The sequence below is a fragment of the Microtus oregoni genome, unplaced genomic scaffold (assembly GCF_018167655.1).
Source record: "Microtus oregoni isolate MIOR12 unplaced genomic scaffold, Mior012 000006F_ref0000085, whole genome shotgun sequence".
Lineage (NCBI taxonomy): Eukaryota > Metazoa > Chordata > Mammalia > Rodentia > Cricetidae > Microtus > Microtus oregoni.
The window spans coordinates 43,423,684-43,446,239 of record NW_024543065.1 but is presented as its reverse complement, the minus strand read 5'-3'; the positions used below and the strand labels follow the sequence as shown (position 1 = coordinate 43,446,239).

The following is a 22,556-nucleotide window of genomic DNA, read 5'->3' as shown; positions in this document are numbered from 1 at the left end:
CCGACCCCACCCCCCACTGGGGTGCTCCGGGTGCTGCGTGATTCCTGGGGTCCTGGAGTGAGGCGTGTGTAGGTCTCGGTCTGGATTCCGTCCTCCTGGAGAGGAGTTCCTCGGACGGGGGAAACTGAGGCATGCCACCTTCCTGCATGGCCTGGGTCTCGCGGGGAGTTTGAGGTCCCCCCTGCAAACCTGCCTTTTTCCTCCTGCTCGCTGGCATCCACGGTGTGGATCACGCAGGCTTTCTCAGTCAGGGCAAGGATGACTTGGGACAGATTATTTTGTTTTATTTATTTATGTATTTTGTGAGGCCACGGGTTCATGTAGGTTGCCCAGTATGCAGCCCAGACTGGCCTTGAATTCATGATCCTCATGCCTCCACCTCCCCAGAGCTGGGATTACAAGCGTGAGATGAGTTTGGGCTTTGCTTGGTGGTTTTTCATGGGCGCTTCTTGTGCATTGTAGTGTGGTCACCCGGAGCTCCCGTCTATGTCCACTAGTTACCAGTGGAACTGCCCTAGGTGTGCACACACACACACACACACACACACACACACACACTTAATCACAGCACCAGTTCCTTAAAACGCTCCAGAAATCCACTAGTTCAAAGCCAATGCCTCAAGCCAAACACTCTGGGACTGCGAAGCTCACACCCACACACCACCAGCTCCACACTGGACTTGATTTCCTAATCCTCCTGCCTCTATCTCTCAAATGCTGGGATTACAGGGTTCACCACCGCAATGGACTTCTACAGGCTTTTCTCTATGTTTATTCAAAAGATACGTTTATCACTAACCCACCTCTGCCTAGCTCTTACTGGAGACATCTGTGATAACCAGGGTCTTCTTGTCAGTAGCAAGGGGACAGACATAGCTCCACACAAGGCCAGCCTGGTTTACAAAGCAAGTTCCAGAACAGCCAGGGTTGCACAGAGAAACCCTATCTTGAAAAAGAAAAGGAAGAACAGAAAGAAAGAAAAAGAAAGGAAAGGAAGAAACTCAGAAGAAAGACACATCCAATGCAGACATGAGCTTCCCAAGGGAGAGTCGGGGGATAAGATACACTCAGGTGTAAGGACAGGCTCCTAACTGCCTTAGCATTAGCCACAAGGCCATTTCTTATTGACTCTCAGGTTACATCCCAAGAAGTTGCTAAGAAAGAACTCTCTCTTAATTCCTGGGCAAGGGGAGCAGATTCTTTAAGATTTGTTTGTTTTTAAATCTATTTTTATTTTCTGTGTATGTGCGAGTGCCTACATATATGTCTGTGCACCACATGTGGGCCTGGTGTCTGAGGAAGCCAAAAGAGTGTCAGATTCTCGGGAGCTAGAGCAACAGGCAGTTGCGAGCTGTCTGGTGTGGTCACAAGGAACTGAAACCCCTGCTCTGTAAAGCAGCTATTGCTCTTACCTGCCGAGGCATCTCTCCAGCCCTGCATTAGCCTTCTTAACTAAAAGAACGACACGCAGAGGGCCGGTGAGACAACATTGCGGGTCTAATCACAGCCATCGGGTGGAAGGAGAAAAGCGGCTCCCACAAATAGCCCTCTGACTTGAGCCCATGTTGTGTGGCATACACACGATGTGCACACAAATGGAATAAGGAGATAAATGTAATTTAATTTTTTTCTTTTATTTCTTTAGAGTGTGTGTGTGCGCACGTATACCATGATAAGCTTGGCAGCCAGAAAACCACTTTTATTAGTACAGTTCTTGCCTTTCATCATCTCAGGGACTGAACTCAGGTTTTAGACTTAGGGACAAGCACCTTTACCCAATGAGCCATGAGGATGATCATTAATTTAAAAAAAAATATTAAGAGGACTGGAGAGGTGGCTTGGTGTTTCAGAGCACTAGGTACTGCTCCAGAGAATCTGCTTTGATTCCCAGCACCCACACGATGGCTCACACTGTCTGTAACTCCGGTTCCAAGGAACCAGTTGCCCTCTTCTGGCCTCCAGAGACACCAGGCATGTGGGCACAGACATAAATGGAAGCACACAAAAATAGATATATTTTTAAGTCTCTCCCAAGATTCAAGGCAGTCCCTTAGCTGTGAACCCCTGAAAAATCAAAAAGCAAGTTCCATGATTCTGATATACAGAGTAAGCACCCCTGTTCCAAATTGGAGGGCTGGAAAGATTACAGAAAGAGAGCGGACCAAAGCAAAACCCAAACCCAACAGGGTAGACATTAGATCCTGTGTCTCCACTGGCAGCATGGGACACGTGATATCATGTTGGCGTTGGTGCAGCATACATGGCCTCAGTCTAAGCTCGCTCCTCCCGGGCCACTTTCTTTACCCAAAGGTCAACATTCGTGCTGTCTCCAACATCCTCAGGCTTCCACACCACTAACCTTCACTCCATGCGTTGTTCATGCCAGCTCTTCCTAGGAAGAGCCTGCCCTGCTCACATCGTCTAGTCTTCTGGGCTTTTCTCTCCCACCTTAGTGCAAGCCCCCATAACCTAATAATTCTTTTTGTTTGTTTGTTTGCTTGGTTTTCAAGACAGGGTTTCTCTGTGTAACAGCCCTGGCTGTCCTGGAACTTACTTTGTAGACCAGGCTGGCCTCGAACTCAGAGATCCGCCTTTATCTGCCTCCTGAGTGCTGGGATTAAAGGCGTGTGCAACCACTGCCTGGTGAGATGGGCGATTCTTAACTTCTGACCCAGACCAGAAGATCATTAAGGAGCCAGTCCCAGACAGTGGGCTGCTGGGCCTCTTCCAAGGCCAGAACCCCCTCTCGCTGAGCTCTAGACCCTGACCTGAGTGGGGAAGCATCCTTTCCCTCATCTCTGAATCCCAGGAGACCACCCTGAGGCCTGCCCAGTGGGAGGGGAGGGGTGGCTATGCCTCCTGCTTAAATAAGTGGACTTGGAAATACAAATGAGGCTTCTGAGTGTGGAAGGGGTGGGGGATAGTGTTGGAGGAGGTTACTTGTTTCACTGGGCACCAGTTTGTTTTGGGAAGGCCACTTGGTCATTCTGGTCACTTGGCAGCTCAGATCTGAAATAACCACACAGAAACTGCATTAATTAAATCACTGCTTGGCCCATTAGCTCTAGCTTCTTATTGGCTAACTCTTAATTAATTTAATTAATTAATTTAACCCATTTCTATTAATCTCTGTACTGCCACGTTGCAGTGGCTTATTGGGTAAAGTTCCCAGCATCTGTCTCCAGCAGGGCTACAAGGCTTCTCTCTTGACTCCACCTCCTTTCTCCCAACATTCAGTTTAGTTTTCCCTACCTACCTAAGTTCTGCCCTGCTATAGGTCCAAAGCAGTTTCTTTATTCATTAATGGTAATCACAGCATACAGAGGGAAATCCCACATCACCTCCCCTTTTCTGTTTACATAAAAAGGAAGGTTTTAACTTTAGCACAGTAAAATTACATATAACAAAACAGTTATCAAGCAAGAATTGCAGTTACAATATTTATATCTATTTTATCTTTTATTATAACTAAGGAAAACTATAACTATAGTTATAAATTCTTCAACTCCATCAAAGACTCCAGAAGGGTATAATATTACCTAAGTAAACAATAAGTTCATTGGAAGCAACTTCCAAAACTCTAGAATTGACAGAGACATCTCGCTACCTGGAAAGTCACCCAAAGTTTTTCTGTACCATTGGGGCATCCATCTTCAGTCTACAGGCCCATAGTATCCAGCAGACTTTTCTATGAAACAGGAAATTTCAAAGACAGGTCCGCCTATATTGGCAGTTTGCCAGTCACTTTCTTCTGTATCCTGCAGAATGTCTCGCAGACTCTTTCATGAAGCAGGAACCCTGCCATCAGGACAGAGGGTTGACTGAGGAGAGGTGGATGAGGGACTCTGCTCAGGTCCACCTCATGAGGTGGAAAAGTCTCACAGACTGGGACCAAAACTGAATTCTTTTTTTTTTTTTTCATCCCCTTGCCTCTGCCTCCCGAGTGCTGGGATTAAAGGCGTGTGCCACCACCGCCCGGCCTTTTTCTTCTTTTTCCATCAGACTCTGGCAGAGCCTGAGCATGCACTTAAACTCCTTAATCATGGCTTTGGGCTTCCTTGGTCTTTTTCTACAGATCTCATCCCTGCCGGGTGACTACCTGCTGTCCTGTGGCTGACCCCCATGGTCATCTGATCATCTCCACCCTCCTCCTCTGCTTGGCAACTTGCCTGCCCTGTGTGTGCCTCACTAGATGATAACACACACACACGGGGGTGGGGAAGAGAGAGAGAGAGAGAGAGAGAGAGAGAGAGAGAGATTCTCTATATAGTCCTGGAACTCTGTTCCTCCTGCATCCCAGAGACCAGAGGCCTCAATTTCTTCTTCATGATTCTGGCCTCAGGACAAAGAAGTAGACCCCGGGCTGGGGTGAGTCTGGGGTGGTGGACCGATCTGGAGTTCTTGACTTGGGCCTAGAGGTGCTAGCACCCCTCTCAGAGACTGGACTCTTCTTCCAGCCACCGGCAAGCCCCTCCCCAAGTCTCCTAAAGGCCCTCGACATTAATCGCTGTGTTTGACTCTGCGCCTGCCTTGGCCTTGCTAAAGAGGCTTTTGTCCCCTTAATTGGCTACCTCTGAGAGCTTTTCTCTGCCTGCGCACCCACGCGCCCCTGTTTTATATCCTAGGCCCAACTATGTGTTAATTGGGCACATAGGAGATGCGCAGCGCCCTTTCCACCCTGCCCCCGCCTTCCTATAACAGTCCCTCACCTGCAGACATTGGAGTCCAGCATCTGCGGTGGGACAGGCACAGCGGGAGGCTCACCCTATCTGCCAGGGTAGCTTCTCATTCTAAAGTGTCAGACTTGAGTCTGGATGCTCCTCCTGTCCCATCCCGGTTTTGGGGTTTGATTTCTGATCTGCGTTGTGACTGCAGAGCAACCGGCCATGCACCCTGGATTCCCTGCGGCCCCTGGGCTCTCTGAACCAGGGCCCCGAGAGTTGTGCGCTTTTGTGAGCGGGGCTTCAGCCCACATCCTGCGAGCCCTGCAGCCCAGGCGTACCCGGCCCCCCAAGCGCAAGCCCAACCACCGGAGGTTTCTACACAACCAGATCTGCAGGTGAGGAGGGCTCTGGAGGGGAGGCACCGGTGGGCCCCGGGAGGCCCCTAGGCTGGATTTAGCACCATTTAGCGTGCGTTTGCCAAGCACCTTCTTCTGTGCGCTTCAGTCAACACTCATCACTGAGCAGGGTCAAGAAAATCTCCAGCCTGCACTGAGTCCCTGTGGGGTGGTAAAAGGTAAGAAATGGCCTGAATAAATAAGTATATGAGCCAAGCATTGTGGCACACAACTGTAATCCTAACACTCCTGAGGCCGAAGCAGGAGGATGGCTGAGTTTGCAGCCAGTTTGTTGTAGCATGTAAGAGGCCAGCCAGGTTAGGTTACCTCACAAGTGAAGTAAATAAACGAGAGGGTATGGCGCCACCGTGTGGACGTACCTTGAAAAGGCGATTCAGGAGAATGCACCTCAGCCGTCCAGTCGGATGCCATGAAGACCCCACAAAGCTGCCAGGCACACACCGGCAGAAGGGCAGTGGTTACAGGTAAGAGGTCCCCTTTGGAGGGGATGAAAGTCCTGGAGCTAATTAGAGACATTGCTTGTAGAAGATAGTGAACACTGGTCTAATGTGGTGGCACGTGCCTATAGCCCCAACACTAGCACTCCAGAGGCCGAGGCAGGAGGATTGCTGCTAGTTCCATGCCAGCCTGGTCTATACATGAAGTTCAAGGCTATCCTGGACTAAGTGAGATCTTGTGTCAAAATAGCAGGTGTGGAGGGAGGGCTGATGGGAAAGTGTGTGTGTGTTACTAGGTTGGTAGGAAAAGAATTCCAGTTTTGAACTATGTATTTTAAATCATTACAAGTAGGTCCACCAAACATCCAGTTTTGAAAAGCAGAACGAATTGGGTTGTGAGGTTCTGCCTCATCTGCTGTAGTCACCTGTCCAGAGGTGACTGCCTGACTCTTTTTCAAGGTTCTCAACCTGTGGGTCTTGATCCCTTTGGGATCCGAATGACCCTTTCACAGGGGCCAGATACCCTACATATAAGATATTTGCATTATGATTCATAACAATAGCAAAATTACAGTTATGAAGAAGCAACGAAAATAAATGCATAATTAGGGGTCACCACAACATGAGGAACTATATTAAAGGGTCACAGCATTAGGAAGGTTGAGAAATATTGTTATGTATGGTATTTTAACATTTATTTTTAATTTGGTGTGTGCTGTGTATGCGTAAAAACCACATCATTTTATTCAAAATAGAACAAAATAGAAACTATAACGATTAACACATTTTTGGCAAAGAAAAACGAGGGTTTATTATTATTATCATTCCTGTAGTGTAAAGGTCAATCTTGAAGGGTACAGACTGGGCTCAGAGGCTGAGAGGGGGCACTGCTCTTCCCCGGGGCACACGCTCCGTTCCCATCACCTACACTGGAGATCTGGAGCCCTCTTCTGGCCTCCACGGGCAACTACACTCACATGTGCTCTACAGCTGACGGCCACTTTTTCAAGCATTTTAAACATTTTTCAAAGATTTTATTTATGTCTACAGTGTTCTGCCTACATGTACTCCTGCATTCCAGAAGAGGGCACCAGATCTCATTACAGATGGTTGTGAGCCACCATGTGGTAGATTAAAATTAAACTCAGGACCTCCAGAAGAGCAGGCAGTGCTCTTAACTGCCGAGACATCTTTCCAGCCCTCCACCCCCTTTTTGAGACAGGGTGTCTCTGTGTAGCCTGACTGTCCTGGAGCTCACTCTGTAGACCAGGCTGGCCTTGAACTCCAGAAATGCACCTGTCTCTGCCTCCCGAGTGCTGGGGTCAAAGGTGTGTGCAAATGTGTGTGCCACCACACCCTGCAAACCCGTTTTCCTGAGTCACTTTGGACCTGTTTGTTCCTTAGAATGTCCTGGGTGAAACTCATTGTTGATGTTTTAAATTGTGTCTTCTGCTTTATTTGTACTCAAATTAAAAAAAAAATCCACTCAGATTTGCTTTCTGTATGGTGTCTTTTCCATAGTATAAAAACTATAAAAAGTCAATTAGCAAAATAACATAAAGCGAGAAGTGTGGGTAGAAACGATGTTTCACATAAGCGCATTTGTTAACAACGTATCCCACTATCGAACTTCCCGGTACAATAATACAAAGCTGAAGCTATTTCCTGCCAGCCTGTGCCATGCTTGCTTAGCATGAATGAAGCTCAGGTTGCGTCCTCACCACAGTGTGAAACCACGCATGGTCAGCAGCCTGTGATCACAGCACCCAGGAGGTGGAGGCAGGGCGACCGTGGATTAACTGACCCCCCCTTTTTTGACAAAGGGTCTTGTGTGTCCCGGGCTGGCCTCAAACTCAATTATATAGCAAAGGGTGACCTTGAACTCCTGATCCTGATCCTTCTGCTTCAAACTTCTGGAGTCACCGGCGTACACCACCACACCAGTTCAATGTCGAGAAAAAAATCAGGAATTCAGGGTCATCCTCTGCTACACAAGGATTTCAAGTCCGGCCTGGGCTACGCACAGACCCTGTCTCAAAACAAGCAAAACAGTGGATTTTATGTTACCTAAGTTTTTACCTGGACTTTAAAAATTAGGCTGCATTAGAAGGTGGCAAACGCTATGGAGGAGGAATGGGCTAGGAGCGAGTGTGGCCGTTCTAAAGGAGGGGGTCAGGGAAGACTCGCTGAGTTTGCACAAAGACTTGGAGAAGTGGGGGGGGGGCACACTCAGCTCTGAACGGCAGGCAGAGCCAGGGTAAACGCACTGGTGCTGAAGATAGGGTGGTGGTGGTGATGGCAGGAAGGTGATGGTGGTGTTGGTAGCAGCTGTAGTGACATAATGGTCATGGTAATGATAATCAGGATGGTGATGACAGTGAGCGTTGATGATGGTGACGGTGGTGATGATGGTGGTGATGGTGATGATAAGAAGGTGATGATGGATGGTGGTGATAACAACAATGGTGCTGATGGTGACAGTTGTAATGACAGTGACAGTGATGATGGTTATGATAATCAAGATGGTGAAGGTATGATGGGGATGATGGCGACAATGATGACGATTGTGGTGGCAATAATAATGCTGGCTATAATGAAGATGATGGTAGTGATGACAGCTGCATATGACGCTTACGTGTATCGCGTGCTCTAATAAGCACCTGACTATTGATTCGTAGTGAGTTAGCACTCACTGACGAGTGTGCTTCTGATCCTCCTGCCTCCACTAATCAGGTGTGCACCACCACACTCAGTGTATTCGGTGCCCAGGGATTTGTGCACGCTAGGAAAGCACTCCAACTGAGTTATATTCCCAACCCTAAGGGAGGAATTATCCTCAAATTTGTGTGTGTGTGTGTGTGTGTGTGTGTGTGTGCTGTTGTTGTTGCTGTTATTTTGAGATAGAGTATTTCTTTGTGCTGGTACTTGTTATGTGAACCAGATTGATCTCAAACACCCACTAATTCTCCTGCTTTAGCCTCCCAGAAGATTGAGATTACATATTGTAGCACCGTGCCCATCTGAGTTTGGATTATTATTTAATATCCTCCCTCTCTTCTCTGTCTCTGGAATTCTTACTTTGTTGACGTGGGATCCCATATAGCCCAGGCTATCTCTTTGTTGATGTGGGATTCCATATAGCCCAGGCTATCTCCAAATTCAATATGTGAGCAAGGATGACACTGGATGCTTGATCCTTCTGTCTCCATTTTTTCCAATGCTGGGACTGCAGGCATGAGCCACAGCACCTGCTATGAATGGTTATTAACACAACTAAGATAGCATGGAATGGTTTGTCTGCAACATCGTAATGTATGAATCAGTTGGTCTTGTGTGTAGACTCTTTATTACAGGTGTGGCTATTCCCCTCTCTTTTAAAATTTAATTTCAAAAAATAGTATACAAATTAAATTAGTATACAAAGTGACTGGTTTCCTTGTGGGGTTTTAAAGCTTTATTTTTTATGTGTTTTGCTGCTTGTGTGTCTGTGCACCACACACCATGTAGTGCCCTCAGAGGCCAAAAGAGGGTGTCATCTCCCTTGGGACTGGGGTTACCAATGCCTGTGAACCTCCATGTAATAGCTGTGCTGGGGATGGAACCCAGATCCTCTAGCAGAGCAGCCTGCGCTGTGAGCCCCTGAGCCGGCTCTCCAGCCCCATCTGTGATGGTTGTGCTGGGGATGGAACCCAGGTCCTCTAGCAGAGCAACCTGCGCTGTGAGCCCCTGAGCCAGCTCTCCCGCCCCATCTGTGATGGCTGTGCTGGGGATGGAAGCCAGGTCCTCCAGCAGAGCAGCCTGCGCTGTGAGCCCCTGAGCCGGCTCTCCAGTCCCATCAGTGGCATTTTCACACACACTCAGTTTGTGCTGGCCTCATCCACCCACAGTCGTTCACCATCCTGCTCCTTCTGCATCTCTGCTGTTGCTACCTTCCTCAGCATCCTTCCTTAGAGCCGCATTTCTCCTCTCACGGTCCATTTCTAGCTTTCCCGTCTGGACCGACACTCACAGAATACACATATATACAGATCAGCCACCATAGGCCAGCTAGACAGCTCAGCGTGGAGACACTTGCAGCCAAGCCTGACTTCTTGAGTCAACTATGAAGAACAGGGTTGGAGAGATGGCTCTCGTTAAACACCCTCCTGCTCTTCCAGGGGCTGGGTGCAGCTCTCAGCACATGCCAGGTGGCTCGCCACCCCTGTAACCCTCCACTGGCCTCTACAGGCAACCAGGCACACTCCCATAAATACATACACACTTAAAGACGTTTTTTAAACAAAATCCATATAAAGCAGTCCTCTGACCTTCGTGTGTGGTGTGGAGAGAGGGGCAGGAAGGAGGTGGAGGGAACATACACATAAAATAGGTGTTTTTTTTTAAGTTACATAAAATTTAATTTATAGAAACAAAAGAATTTGGGGGCACAGTTCTGCCCCAGTTGTTTAGGAAGCCACCCATGTGATGCTGAGGGCTGGAAGTGCCAGGAGACGCCACTGTCTTAGCTTCTGTCAGGAGATACAGGGAATGGGCTGCACTCCACACGGTGGCGCGCACCGGCCCACGGCTCCCTTAGCGGTTATTGATTGGAAAGGCGCTCTTCCCCCAGACAGTTCGTTTTTATATATTGGAATACGGCGATAATAAATCTTCACCTTCAAGATGTGCAGTGCACAACCCTACAACAATCAAAACCTTCCTGAGAAGACATATTGACTTGCCAGACTCAAGAAAACGAAGGCGGGGGCCAGGAAATGAGCCTGGAGGAAAAAGAAGGGGGGGTGGGTGAAAAGAAGGAACAGTATCTCTGGGTAAAGCCGGGGTAACTATAAGAGAGGTCTTTTGCAGGCAAAGCTGAAATTCTCTCTCCCTCTCTCTCTCTCCCTTTCTCTCTTTCCCCCACCCACCCCAGGCAGTTTGCCAAGATTGAAGCCGCCACCCAGCACCTGGCCCTGTCCATCCTGTCTCAAAAAGCACCTCCCCAGAGACCACCACCCAGAAGACCACCTCCACTGCCTCCATCCCCCTTTCTGGGGGTGGCCTGTGCTGAGGCCCCCGTGGAAGTGCCCCACGACGATGGCCCCAGCCTAAGTCTAGCTGCTCTGGACACCTCGACACTTGACCTCTTTGATGACATTCTGCTCACTCCTGCATGTCCCCTGGTGGCTACTGAAGACTTCTGCCAGACACCCCAAGAGGCGTCTGAACTCATCTCTCCTGCTCCAGGCCCAGGAAACCAGAGAGACCCAACCCCAGTGAAGGCTCCAAGGTTCTCCAGTCCTCTGCCCCCTCCCCAGAACGCCCACGGGGAAAGTCCAGAGCCTACAGCTCTAGGCTGGGGTTGGGTGGACAGTTGGGAGGCACCTTGTGCCTGGGATCCTAGAGGAATTCTGGATGGCTGGGGGACCCTTTGAAACCTATTCGAGACACAGGCCCGACCCAATCTCCCCTCTTGACAGTCCTGAGATGTACAACTCAGCTGGTAGACTGTGTGCCCAATGTGCAAGCATCCCAGGGTTCCAGCCCCAGAACCCACAAACCTGTACAACAAACCAATCCCAGACGCTCACTGGGTACCACCAGGAGCTCTGCTCCTGGGCCCAGGGCCCCTCTGTTCACTCCCTGCCTATGAATTTTCCTTTCTCCCTTCCCAGCACAGGTTGCCTCCTCTTCCCTCCCCCACTCTTCTCTCCCTGGTGTCTGCTCTCTCTTTCAATAGTCCCCCAATTCTTGGTGTTATGACCCTGCAGTAGACAAAGGTGGACAGGAGCCCCACCTTGTGGTGCTCAAACAGGATGTGGGGGGTGAGAGAGAATACATGAGAACCCTCAGAGAGTTTCCACAGCCAGATGAAATGCGAACTTCTGATCAGAATAGCTGCTGGGATATAAATAAAATGTGCCGCTGACTGATTGGCTCCTGGACATTGGCCGGTCAGGGTGTGGTCTCCGCCACTGAGCGGAAGCAAGTTGTAGGAAGGCGCGGGATCCAGGAGCAGGAACAGCAAAGCCACCGAGGTGGGACTCTGGGGACTACGGCAGGCCAGTGTGACTGGGGGCTCTGAGCTGGGGAGAATTTGGACTTAGTTTTTATTTGGGGATCTTGGGGCACGGAGGTGATTCTGAGACAGGGTTTCTCTGTATAAGTTCGGAGCCTGTCCTGGAACTCACTCTGTAGATCAGGCTGGTCTCGAACTCACAGAGATCTGCCTGCCTCTGCCTCCCGAGTGCTGGGATTAAAGGCGTGCGCCACCACCGCCTAGCGAGATTTTTTTTTAAGGCAGTGCTTGGTTTGCAGGCCTGTGCCATCATGCCTCGCTCTCGCCTCCCTCTCCCAGTCTTTTGTCCTGACCACAGCAGGTCCTGCCTTCCTGTGTGTATGTCTGTGTGTCTCTTTGTCCAAGACACACATTCTTGGGTTCGGGAGATGGCCTGGGGTGGGGGTGGGGTTGCTGTCCAGTCCTCCAGCTCTCAGGCCCAGAAGGGAGGCCTAGGATTCCTCCCTCCCACAGGAGCTGCAGGGACTGGGGTCCAGATATCTGGATGGTTGGAAGGCAGGCTCAGACTCAAAACTGGCCAGGGGTAGTGGCTAGCCCTTCTCCTCACTTCGCCTCATTTTCTTCTCTCACTTGCACACCCCAGGAGCCGCTGAGATGCCCCACAAACCCAATGGTTTGGTGCATAATCGCATCAACGTTTATTCGGAGTCTGGGGTCCCAGACTGTGAGGCTTCTTTGCCCTTTCTTTGATTTTTCCATCTCATGAGGTGGACCTGAGCTGAGACCCTTGTCCACCTCTCCTCAATCAAGCCCCCACCCCTTCCACACTCAGAAATCTCATCTGCATTTCCAAGTCCAGTTGTTCAAGCAGGAGGCATAGCCACCCCTCCCCTCCCACTGGGCAGGCCTCAGGGTGGTCTCCTGGGATTCAGAGATGAGGGAAAGGATGCTTCCCCCTCAGGTCAGGGTCTGGAGTTCAGCAAGAGGGGGTTCTGGCCTTGGAAGAGGCCCAGCAGCCCACTGTCTGGGACTGGCTCCTTAATGATCTTCTGGATCTGTAGGCAGAGAAGGTCTGGGTCAGAAGTCAAGAATCGCCCATCTTGCTGGGCAGTGGTGACACACACCTTTAATCCCAGCACTCGAGAGGCAGAGGCAGATGGATCTCTGTGAGTTCGAGGATAGCCTGGTCTACAAGAGCTAGTTCCAGGACAGGCTCCAAAGCTACAGAGAAACCCTGTCTCAAAATAATAATAATAATAATAATAATAATAATAATTTGCCCTTTTCCCTGGTCCTCATGGCAGCCTCTTTCCCCCAGCTAACCACTCTCTTAAAAATGTTTCCCTGGGGGTAGGAGAGATGACTCAGCGATTAATTGCACTGGCTGCTCTTCCAGAGGTCCTGAGTTCAATTCTCAGCGACCACATGGTAGCTCCCAACCATCTATAATGGGACCTTGTGCCCTCTTCTGGTCTACAGGTATACATGCAGACAGAACACTATATACTTAATAACTAAATCTTAAAAAAAAAAAAAAGAACAAAATAGGTCAGGTGGTGGTGGTGCATGTCTTTAATCCCAACACTTGGGAGGCAGAGGCAGGTGGATCTCTGAGAAGTCAAGACCAGTCTGGTCTACAGAGCAAGTTCCAGGACAGGTTCCAAAGCTACACAGATAATAATAAAGGAAAAAGAAAGGCTCCTCTGGAAATAGGCTGAGGGGGTAACTCGGTGTCCACGTATGAAGAACCCACCTAAACTAGCTGGAGGCAGAGACGGGAACCCCAGAACAATCTGGCGAGACTAGTCACAGGCTCAAGCTGCAGGACTGACATGGAGACCCTGCCTCCGTGTGGAAAAGCAATCAAGGAAGATTCTGGACACCAACCTCAGGCCTCCACATGTGTGTACACACATATATGCTCACCGCACACACGCGAATGCTCACATCCACCCACTCTCCACACAGGTCCACAAAAACAGGAACTCGTCACCCGCCATCTTGGTCTGCTCAGCTGCCCCGGACCCCTAATGGTGGACAGCTCTGTCTTAGGGCCTCTTGCCTACACCTTCCTCTTCTTCACTATTCTCAACTTTCCTGCTGCCGTTCCTTTAAGCCTTCAGCCCCCACACTGGCCTAAATGTGACCTTGAATTCTCACTTTCATTCACACAAGTCCCTCTTGGGTGAACAGGAGTAACCAACCGGCATCAATTTCTGTCCGGATAACTAGACCAAAAAGCGCAAATCCCGCATCTCCACTGCTGCGTCCCAGTTAAGTCCTCCTACTGATTCCAGGGCGCCTGAGTGGCCTCCTGGCTGGTCATACTCCGCTGTGCTCCCTAATATAATATTGCTATCTCAGCCTTTACCCACCGGGAGCGAATGAACAGCCTCTCTCAATACCTGGATTTTTCCAAAGCCCAAAGATATAATATTTCTTGCCGGGCGGTGGTGGCACACACCTTTAATCCCAGCACTCAGGAGGCAGAGGCAGGAGGATCTCTGAGCTCAAGGCCAGCCTAGTCTACAGAATGAGTTCCAGGACAGGTTCCAAATCTACACAGAGAATCCCTGTTTCTAAAAACAAACAAAAATAAATAAAGAAAGAAAGAAAAGAGAAGAGAAGAAATGCTTCTTTCATTATGGCATAATGAGCACAGCCGTAATCCTAGCGCGCAGGAGGCTGAGGCAGGAAATTCCCATGAGCAACCAATGAAACAGCAACAAACAACCGGAAAGGGCCAGGGCTAGCAAAATGCTTCAGTGAACATGGGCACCTGTGATCTGCATACTATCCTGGGACCCAAAGTGGGTGAAGGAGAGAACTGACTCCCTCACGTAGAACTCTGAACACACACACACACACACACACACACACACACACGCGCGCGCGCGTTCTCTCTCTCTCTTCCTCTCAAGTATAAATAAAATAGGCAGAGATACAAACAGCGCGAGTTTAAAGCCACCCTTGACCACACGGTGTGTCCTAGGAGAGCCTGGCACACAGGAAACCCTTTCTCAAATAGGAAGTATCCTTCTATTCACAGAAGCCCAAAGGGCCCTTTACCTCCTTGAACTGGGGGTGGGCAGCATCCCTCACAAGCTGCAGAATGAGTGCCTCGCTGGTGGAGAGGAAAGCCCCGCTCTGCCTCATGCGGGCCATCGCCACCAGCCGGTCGACCTGGCTACAGGAAAGAGAGAGAGGGCAGGCATCCATGCTGTGGTGTGCCTGACATACACGGCAGGGGCCACCCCACTGAGACCCTCTCACCTTCGAGAAGAGCAGGCGTCCACCACCACATGGACCTGCAGTCCCCGCTCCAGGAGATCCAGGGCCGTGTTCTAAGAGCAGAGAGGTCCAGGTCCAGACCCAGCATACAAACAGCTCTCTCAGCGAGGGACTCCCCAGTCAGAACTGGGGATGAGGAGGCTCAACCAGCACCCCAGGGAAGGAGGGAGGGCCAGGAGGTGAGAATGGGGAGCCCAAGGGACAGGCAGGGTCTCACCAAGATGCAGACTTGGGTCTCAATGCCACAGAGCAACACCGAACGCAGCTGCGGCCGGCCATCCAGCTCCTTCTGTAAGGTGGGCACCATGCTGAAGCACGTCTTACTCACTGGCCTAATGCCCTGAGCGCCCAGCTCTGGAACTGTGGGACCCAGGCCTTGTGGGTACTGCTCCGTCAGCAAGACAGGGACATCTAGCAGCCGGGCCACCTACATGAAAAAGGACACATAGGGCTGGATCCCAAGGATGAGGGCTGTGGACTGGATTCCTGGGTCTGGGGAGGAGGGCTTGGGCCTGAACCCCTTGGGTCTTGCAAGACGGAGGTAGTTGGTACCTTGAGCATCCGAGCGGCCACCGACACAATCTGAGGGAAATAGGCTATGCTGGGACGGAACTTCTCCTGCATGTCGCACAGGAACAGGATGGAGGACTCTGGGAGGATTCGGCCCAGGCTAGCCCTGGCTGCTGCCATGGTCTGGGGGTGGACGGAGGGACAGTAGGCAGGGTCAGGTGGGATTGTAGGGATTCAAGGGAAGTCTTCGGTGAATGGGAATTGTTGGTATGCTCACAACCAAAAATCAAACCCTCAGACCCATGGGAAATGGACAAAGCCTTCTTCAGGCCTGAGCGGGAATACTGATAGTGTGTACAGAAATGTCCACCACTGCTTTGTTACCCCGGTTGGGACAAAACTGCCCCTGCCTATGGAGACTGCCCCCTGCCTACGGAGACTCCCCCCTACCTACAGAGACTGCCCCCTGTCTATGGAGACTGCCCCGTGCCTATGGAGACTGCCCCCTGCCTACGGAGACTCCCCCCCACCTACGGAGACTGCCCCCTGTCTATGGGGACTGTCCTCTGCCTACAGGGACTGCCCCCTACCTACAGGGACTGCCCCCCTGCCTATGGAGACTGCTCCTACTCCAGCCAGCTAAACCTGCCTCTTTGTGCATCGGTAGCCAACATCCCCCACCCCCTTGTTTATCTGTATTAATATCCGCCTCCCTGTTCCGCTGTAGATGATAAAGATCCGGAGGCTGTGAGGCAGGGTGATGCTGGAGCTTCTTCATTAGAAGGCCACCCAGCCGCATGTTCGTGTTCGGGTATCCCTGTATCTACCTTTTCTTCATTCCCTTGCTGCTCCAGTAAGGTCAATCACTGGAGCTTTGCAGGATGCAGCCGGGGATGAGGGTTCCCTCACTTGGTTCTGTGGCCCCTGCACCTTGTGCTCCTGCTCCCACCTCCAGGCCTTTGCTTTGCTGTCCTTGGCCTGAGAGTCGCTCCCTCCCTTTCTCCCTCCTTTTCTTATTTTTCTCACTCCCTCCCTTTTTTCTTCCCTCCTTTTCTCCCTCCCTCCCTCCTTCCTCCCTTCCTCTCTCCCTCCGCCCTGTTTTAGATCCGAGCATAGATACCTGCCTCAGCCCCATGTCCCCCTCCAGGACGCCCTCCCCAGCTCTCTCCTTCTGCACAAAGGTTGTACAATGTCAACAACTAGTGGCTTCCCCACTCTCCCCTGTCACTAGTGGAGCTCCCTGAGGCCTCCACCCCTGGGGAAACCTGCCCAGGAGCACACAGATCTGGGACATTATCTTTGAGATTAAAAACAAGCTATGTAGCTCTGGCTAATAGCGCATGCCACCATGTCAGGCTCTTTGAGACCCTTAAAGCCAGACTTCCAGAAAGGTCAACGGTTGAGTGCCAGCCTCAGTTTACCCATGTACAAAACACTGTTGCTGAGGGCAGTGGTGGTACATGTCTTTAATGTCTTTAATCCCTGTCTCAAAACAAATGAATAACCACCACCACCACCAACAACAACAACAAAAAACCCCACTGTTGCTGAACGTCCTGCTGGGACTCGGAAAGCTACCCACACAATGGCACACCACCCAGTCACAATGAAGCTCTCCCAGGCACGAACACTCTGGCGAAGCCCAAAAGTGCGGTATTCCGCGTAAATGGTCCCTAAGAAGGGCCAGGAGAGTACTCACAGGAAATGTCCTGAACGACCCATGGCTGTAATTTCTGCACTCAGGAGGCTGAGTGCTCAAAGCCAGCCTGGGATTAAAAAGGGAGCTCCAGGCCAACTAGGAATATGGAATAAGACTTTATCTTAAAAAGCCAATGAAGACCAGGCAGTGGTGGCGCACGCCTTTAATCCCAGCACTCGGGAGGCAGAGGCAGGTGGATCTCTATGAGTTCGAGGCCAGCCTGGTCTACAAGAGCTAGTTCCAGGACAGGCTCCAAAACCACAGAGAAACCCTATCTCGAAAAATAAATTAAAAAAAAAAAAGCCAGTGAAGGAGCTGGAGAGATGGCTCAGCAGTTAAGAGCATTGACTGCTCTTGCAGAGGACTTGGGTTTGATTCCCGGCACCCACGTGGAAGCTCACAGCCATCTGTAACTCCAGTTCCGAGGGATTCGACGCCAGCACAGATGTCATGCTGCCATACATGCAGTTAAACCACGTAAATAACGTAATAATTTTAAATAAAAATGAAGACTATTAACACAAAATTAATAAAATTTTACAGCCAAATTGAAGGTTAAATGCACAGAGGGCACATCTATGTGTGTGCCCATCACCATTAACCTAGGTACAGGGCATCTTCATGGCTGCATCCTTTAGCAGTCACCTCAAACCCCTCCCTCCCCACCCCTGGCTGTGTGAGCCTGTGGCTTTGTCTGTCCGGCCCCCCGCCGGGACAATGTGGGTGTACACATGGCACTTGTGCAGACCAGAGGACAACCTGATATGTTCCTCGGGTGCTGTTCACTTTGTCACGCGTGTGTGTGTGTGTGTGTGTGTGTGTGTGTGTGCACGCCTGCACACAAGTGCATGTGCAAGCCTGTGTGGCTGCAGCAGGATGTCCAGTATCTTCCTCCACTGCTCTTCATTTTATTGCCTTAGACAAGGTCTCTCACTAAACCAGAGTCTCTCTGCCTTCCACTGTGGGGCAACAAGCACATGCAACTGGGCCCATGCTGGCTTTCTGCATGGTGTTCATGTCTGTACGGCATGCACTTGGCTGAATGAGCCATCTCCCCAGCCAAGTGGACAAGTTCATTTTATAGGTATTTTCCCACAATTTAAAACAAAGAAGAGATAAGGTGAAGCCCCCTGCCCAGTAACACTCTGACAAGAGAGAAACCTGTGTGCCAAAGGGCTTCCCCCCTAGTGTCTGTACACCCACGGGGTTGGAGGTTTCACAAGCCATGACACGCGTCAGTCAGTGTTCCTAGGAGGCTGTTGGTGCTGGGTCCTCTAACTGCTGCAGAACTGGGGTTCCCACTGGGCTTTCTCTGCAGCTTTTCCCCACCATCTCTGTGTGGATTTGTTTGTCCTCAGTCACCACCTATTCATTCAGTGGAGTGTGGGGACACAGGGACCTAGCAGAGGGGGGCACTGAGGGAGGTGGGAACCCAGCAGAGGGGACACTGAGAGAGGTGGGGACCCAGCAGAGGGGGGCACTGAGGGAGGTGGGGACCCAGCAGAGGGGGACACTGAGGGATGAGGGGACCCAGCAGAGAGGGGCACCAAGGGGGATGTTGCTGAATGACAGGCTATTTTTTTAAGCTATGTGGTAAGGATGCAGATATTTGTTATTACAAAAACTCAGGCCAGGTGTAGTGGTGTAGACCTTTGGTCCCAGCACTTACGGGGCAGAGACAGGCAGATCTCTGTGATCCACAGCTTGGTCTACACAGTGGGTTCCAGGACAGACAGTCAAGGCTACATAGAGAGATCTTGTCTCAAAAAGCAAAAATAAAACAAACAAACAAACAAAACCAACGACAGGGGCTGGGGCTGTAGTTCAGTTGGTGGAGGGCTTGCCTAACATACACAGAACCCGGGGCTCATCCCCAAGGATGCATAAACTGGGCATGCTGGTACACCAGGCAGATGTAGGCAGGAGATGAGAAGACTTGTATCTTTAGTTGTATATTGAGTTCTAGGCCAGCCTGGGCACTATGAGACTTGGTCTCACCTGCCCCACAATCCGCCAATGTGCCTATCCTAAGAAATATGTTCCCATGGGGCTAGAGAGATGAGGACTTGGGTTTGGTTCCTAGCACCAACATCAGGGTGGCTGAAAACCTCCTGCAACTCCAGTTCTAGGAGACAATGCCCTCTGGCCTCCGTGGGCACCTGCGTGCACGTACTGTGCATAAAATCCATGCAAACACACACGCATAAATAAAAATATTAAGTGAACCTTATAAAGAAATGTGTTCTGTTTGTGTGTACGTGCATGTGTGCGGAGGTCAGAGGTCAGTGTCCCCCACTACTGCTGTCCACCTTATTGTTTTTGAGACAGGGTCTCTCACTGCAGCTGAAGCACATAGATTCAGATAGTCTGGCCAGACCGCTCTACCTGGCTTTCAGCATGTGCGGGCTTTTCCCAACGGAGCCATCTCCCTGTCTCAGGTAATATATTCTTTTTTTTAAATATTTATTTATTTATTATGCATACAATATTCTGTCTGTGTGCATGTCTGCAGGCCAGAAGAGGGCACCAGACCTCTTTACAGGTGGTTGTGAGCCACCATGTGGTTGCTGAGAATTGAACTTAGGACCTTTGGAAGAACAGGCAATGCTCTTAACCACTGAGCCATCTCTCCAACCCCCTCAGGTAATATATTCTATGTGTAAAACATGTCAACTTCAATAAGATGGGTTTTGTGTCATCGCCTAACTACTCCCTGGGAGGCTGAGGCCGGAGGATCCAAAGTTCAAGGCTAGCCCGGACAACCCAGTGAGATTTTTGCTCCAGTAAATAAATAAACAGAAGGCTGGGTTGTGGGGTTCAATCTACAGTTACCGCTTAGCGCATGAGAAGAGTGAAGCTCAACCAGATGTGTAACGCGAATTCTACCTGGTCTTAATAATAAAAACCAGAGTCAGATATCCGGGGTGAAATTTGGGAGGTCAGAGAAGCAGCGCAGCCAGCCACATGAGTGTTCTCACCTCTACAAAGGGGCAAGCCAGTCTCTATAAATCCAGACTGCTCCAGATTGCTGTCTCAGACTACAGCTGAGCTCCTGTCTCTTCCCACGTTATAGTCCTCTCCCCTCACCTCACCCCACCCCACCCCACGTCTCCACCTCCCTGGTGCTGAGATTAAAGGTGTGTGACTCCCAAATCCTGGGACCAAAGGTGTGCACCACCACTGCCTGGCCTCTAGTGGCTTAGCTCTGCACTCTGATCTTCAGGCAAGCTTTATTTGTAAAAACACAAACAAAATGAGGCTACATAAATGTGGGCGTGGACATCTGTAATCCCACACCACCGCAGGCTGGTTTGCTACCTGGAGACCCTATACAAATCTTCTATTTATTCTTCACTGAACACCTGTTCAGTGCAATCTTGTTTGTTTGTTTGTTTGAAAGACAAGATCTTTCAAACCTTGTACTCCTGGCTGGCCTCCAAGGCTTGGCTCAGTCTCCTGGCAAACTTAAGTGCTGGCATTACAAGCATGTGTCACCCTGCCCTAACCTTTATAACACTTGTAGTTCATTTATTTAAAAAAAAAAAAAAAGTTCCAACCAGCTGGGTTTGATGATTTGAAGACGAAGCCTTGGGTGAGAGTTTGGGACAGAAAATGACTAATTTGACAGCGAAAAAGAACCGGGGGAGAGCGTGTAAGAAGGAGTGGGGATGTCTGGATAGAGTTTTGAGGGCACTGTGGAGGTTCTGGAAGGAGTCCTTTGTGGGGGAAGCCTGTCCTAGGCTGAGGTGGGTGACCTCCTGCGGAAGGATCGCGATGAAGCTGCTTAATTCGGCAAGTGGCCACTGCACACACTTCTGGAACCCAGATTTCCAGTCTGTGTGACCTTGAGTGAGTTTCACTCCCCTCTCTGGGAATCCTTTCCTTCCTGGAAGAAATAAGGGTGAGAGTCGCCCTCTCCCGGGGACTGATACAAAACTTAGCTCCGGGGAGGGTTCGAGTCCCTCCCTGACGGTCCATCCTGACACCAACTGGAGTCCCGCCTCTTTCGGGCAAGGCTTCCGTTTCCCGGTCTGCAAGGAGCAGCGGTTGGACTTACCCGGCGGTACCAGGTTCGAGTCCAGCCAACCCCTCCAACAGGTGCCTTCTGCGCACTTTCGTCACTACACCCTCACAGGTTCCGGACTGAGTCACCGTTTGGCCCGCTTTGGACACGTGGTCCGCGCGCCTTACTTGTCCGCCCCTCCCTCCCGAGCAAGCCAATCCGCCCCGCGCCTCTGCTGCGGCCTGCGAGGGGCGGGACGGCTAAGGCGAGTCAGTTTCTGGGATCTTATTGGTCCGCAGAAACACGATGGGGCGGGAAGATAGAGTATCGGACCAATGGAGAACCGATAAGGGCGTGAGTGGCGGTGAGGGCTTGATTCTAACAGGGAATGCGGGTGGAGCGCTCTAGGTGGCCCTGGCCAGGTCGCTGCGCTTTATGCCCTTGCCCAGTCTGCTGGAAGATCTGGAGTTCCTAACAGGCTTTCCTATTACATGCTAAGGTGGTAGCACCCGCATGTAATCCAAGCTTTGGAGAGGCTGAGGCAGGAGGATGCCAGTTCAAGATCATTTTTGGGCTACCTAGTGAGAGCCTGTCACGCGCGCGCGCGCGCGCGCGCACACACACACACACACACACACACACACACAAGTGCAAAGGCAGACAGACAGACACACACACTACAGAATTAATAACGGGTGACACAGAATAAATAGATGAAATTAAATAAATACAACGTAGGGACACCCGGGCAGTATTTGCTTATTCTGACCCCTGACTTATCCCCGGCTTCCACTGCACGAACCTCAGGATTCCGTAAACGACCTCCTCACAGAAGCCATCCATTTCTGTTTCCTGAGTCATTTGGGCCTCAGTTTCCCCTAAATTGATTCTGGACCTCGAGCAAAGAGGAAGCTCTGGGGTGATGTGAGCCTGGGGATGAAGTACTTGACCCACACCTGGAGGTGCAGGCACCCCTCTCAGAGCCCAGACCCTTCTTTCAACAGCCCGCAAACCCCTCCACAAGTCTCCTGACGGCTCTCAACCTTAATTGCTGAGGTTGACTCTGCGCCTGGACTGGCTTCACTAAAGAGGCTTTTGTCCCCTTAATTGGCTATCTCCGGGAGCTTTTCTCTGTCTTTCCACCCACACCATCCGTTTTGTATCCCAGGTCCAACTATGTGATACCCGGGGAGCCCGCTCCCTCCCTGCCTGCACTTTGCCTTTCTATAATAGCCCCTCAACCAGCAAGCCAGTGTCCAGACTCTACCCATCTGTCTGGTGAGATAGGGGAAGGGTGGGATGGTTTGAAAAAAAATGACCCCCATAAGGAGTGGCATTACCCTTTCTGAGGAGTAGATGGGGGATTGAGGAGGGAGGGGGTTGGGGAAACTGTGGTTGGTATGTAAAATGAAAAAAAAAACTGGCCCAAATAAATGTGTCACAGAACATGGCTGTAATTTCAACACTTAGACACCGAGGCAGGAGGTCTATTTGGAATATAACACCAGCCTAGGCTACTCACCACGATCCTGTCTCAA

The 22,556-nt window shown here is 50.6% G+C and overlaps 2 protein-coding genes across 3 annotated transcripts; one reads left to right on the top strand and one right to left on the bottom strand.

Moving 5' to 3' along the window:
• Positions 1-4,743: 4,743 nt before the first annotated feature.
• On the top strand, positions 4,744-11,416 carry CUNH19orf85 (chromosome unknown C19orf85 homolog). The gene is made up of 2 exons (XM_041654671.1): positions 4,744-5,059; positions 10,430-11,416. Exons 1-2 carry the CDS (start codon positions 4,887-4,889, stop codon positions 10,929-10,931), a joined length of 675 nt encoding a protein of 224 aa, XP_041510605.1. The 5' UTR covers positions 4,744-4,886; the 3' UTR covers positions 10,932-11,416.
• A 941-nt stretch (positions 11,417-12,357) lies between these two features.
• On the bottom strand, positions 12,358-21,220 carry LOC121449589 (isochorismatase domain-containing protein 2A). 2 transcript variants are annotated; one of them, XM_041654130.1, is made up of 6 exons: positions 21,073-21,220; positions 15,359-15,499; positions 15,024-15,233; positions 14,789-14,859; positions 14,585-14,702; positions 12,358-12,570 (listed from the first exon to the last, which is right to left on the bottom strand). In XM_041654130.1, exons 2-6 carry the CDS (start codon positions 15,494-15,496, stop codon positions 12,478-12,480), a joined length of 630 nt encoding a protein of 209 aa, XP_041510064.1. In that variant the 5' UTR covers positions 15,497-15,499; positions 21,073-21,220; the 3' UTR covers positions 12,358-12,477. The 2 variants fall into 2 exon arrangements, with proteins under 2 accessions (XP_041510064.1, XP_041510065.1); XM_041654131.1 differs by having other exon boundaries at positions 14,789-14,861; positions 15,074-15,233.
• Positions 21,221-22,556: the final 1,336 nt, after the last annotated feature.

What these genes read in the sequence shown, in the direction of transcription:
- CUNH19orf85 (XM_041654671.1), top strand. Translation starts at nt 4,887, where the DNA reads ATGCACCCTGGATTCCCTGCGGCCCCTGGGCTCTCTGAACCAGGGCCC. An exon ending in CTACACAACCAGATCTGCAG is followed by an intron (nt 5,060 to 10,429) that starts GTGAGGAGGGCT and finishes CACCCACCCCAG; the next exon opens with GCAGTTTGCCAAGATTGAAG.
- LOC121449589 (XM_041654130.1), bottom strand. Translation starts at nt 15,496, where the DNA reads ATGGCAGCAGCCAGGGCTAGCCTGGGCCGAATCCTCCCAGAGTCCTCC. An exon ending in GACGCCTGCTCTTCTCGAAG is followed by an intron (nt 14,703 to 14,788) that starts GTGAGAGGGTCT and finishes TCTTTCCTGTAG; the next exon opens with CCAGGTCGACCGGCTGGTGG. An exon ending in CCCACCCCCAGTTCAAGGAG is followed by an intron (nt 12,571 to 14,584) that starts GTAAAGGGCCCT and finishes CTCTGCCTACAG; the next exon opens with ATCCAGAAGATCATTAAGGA.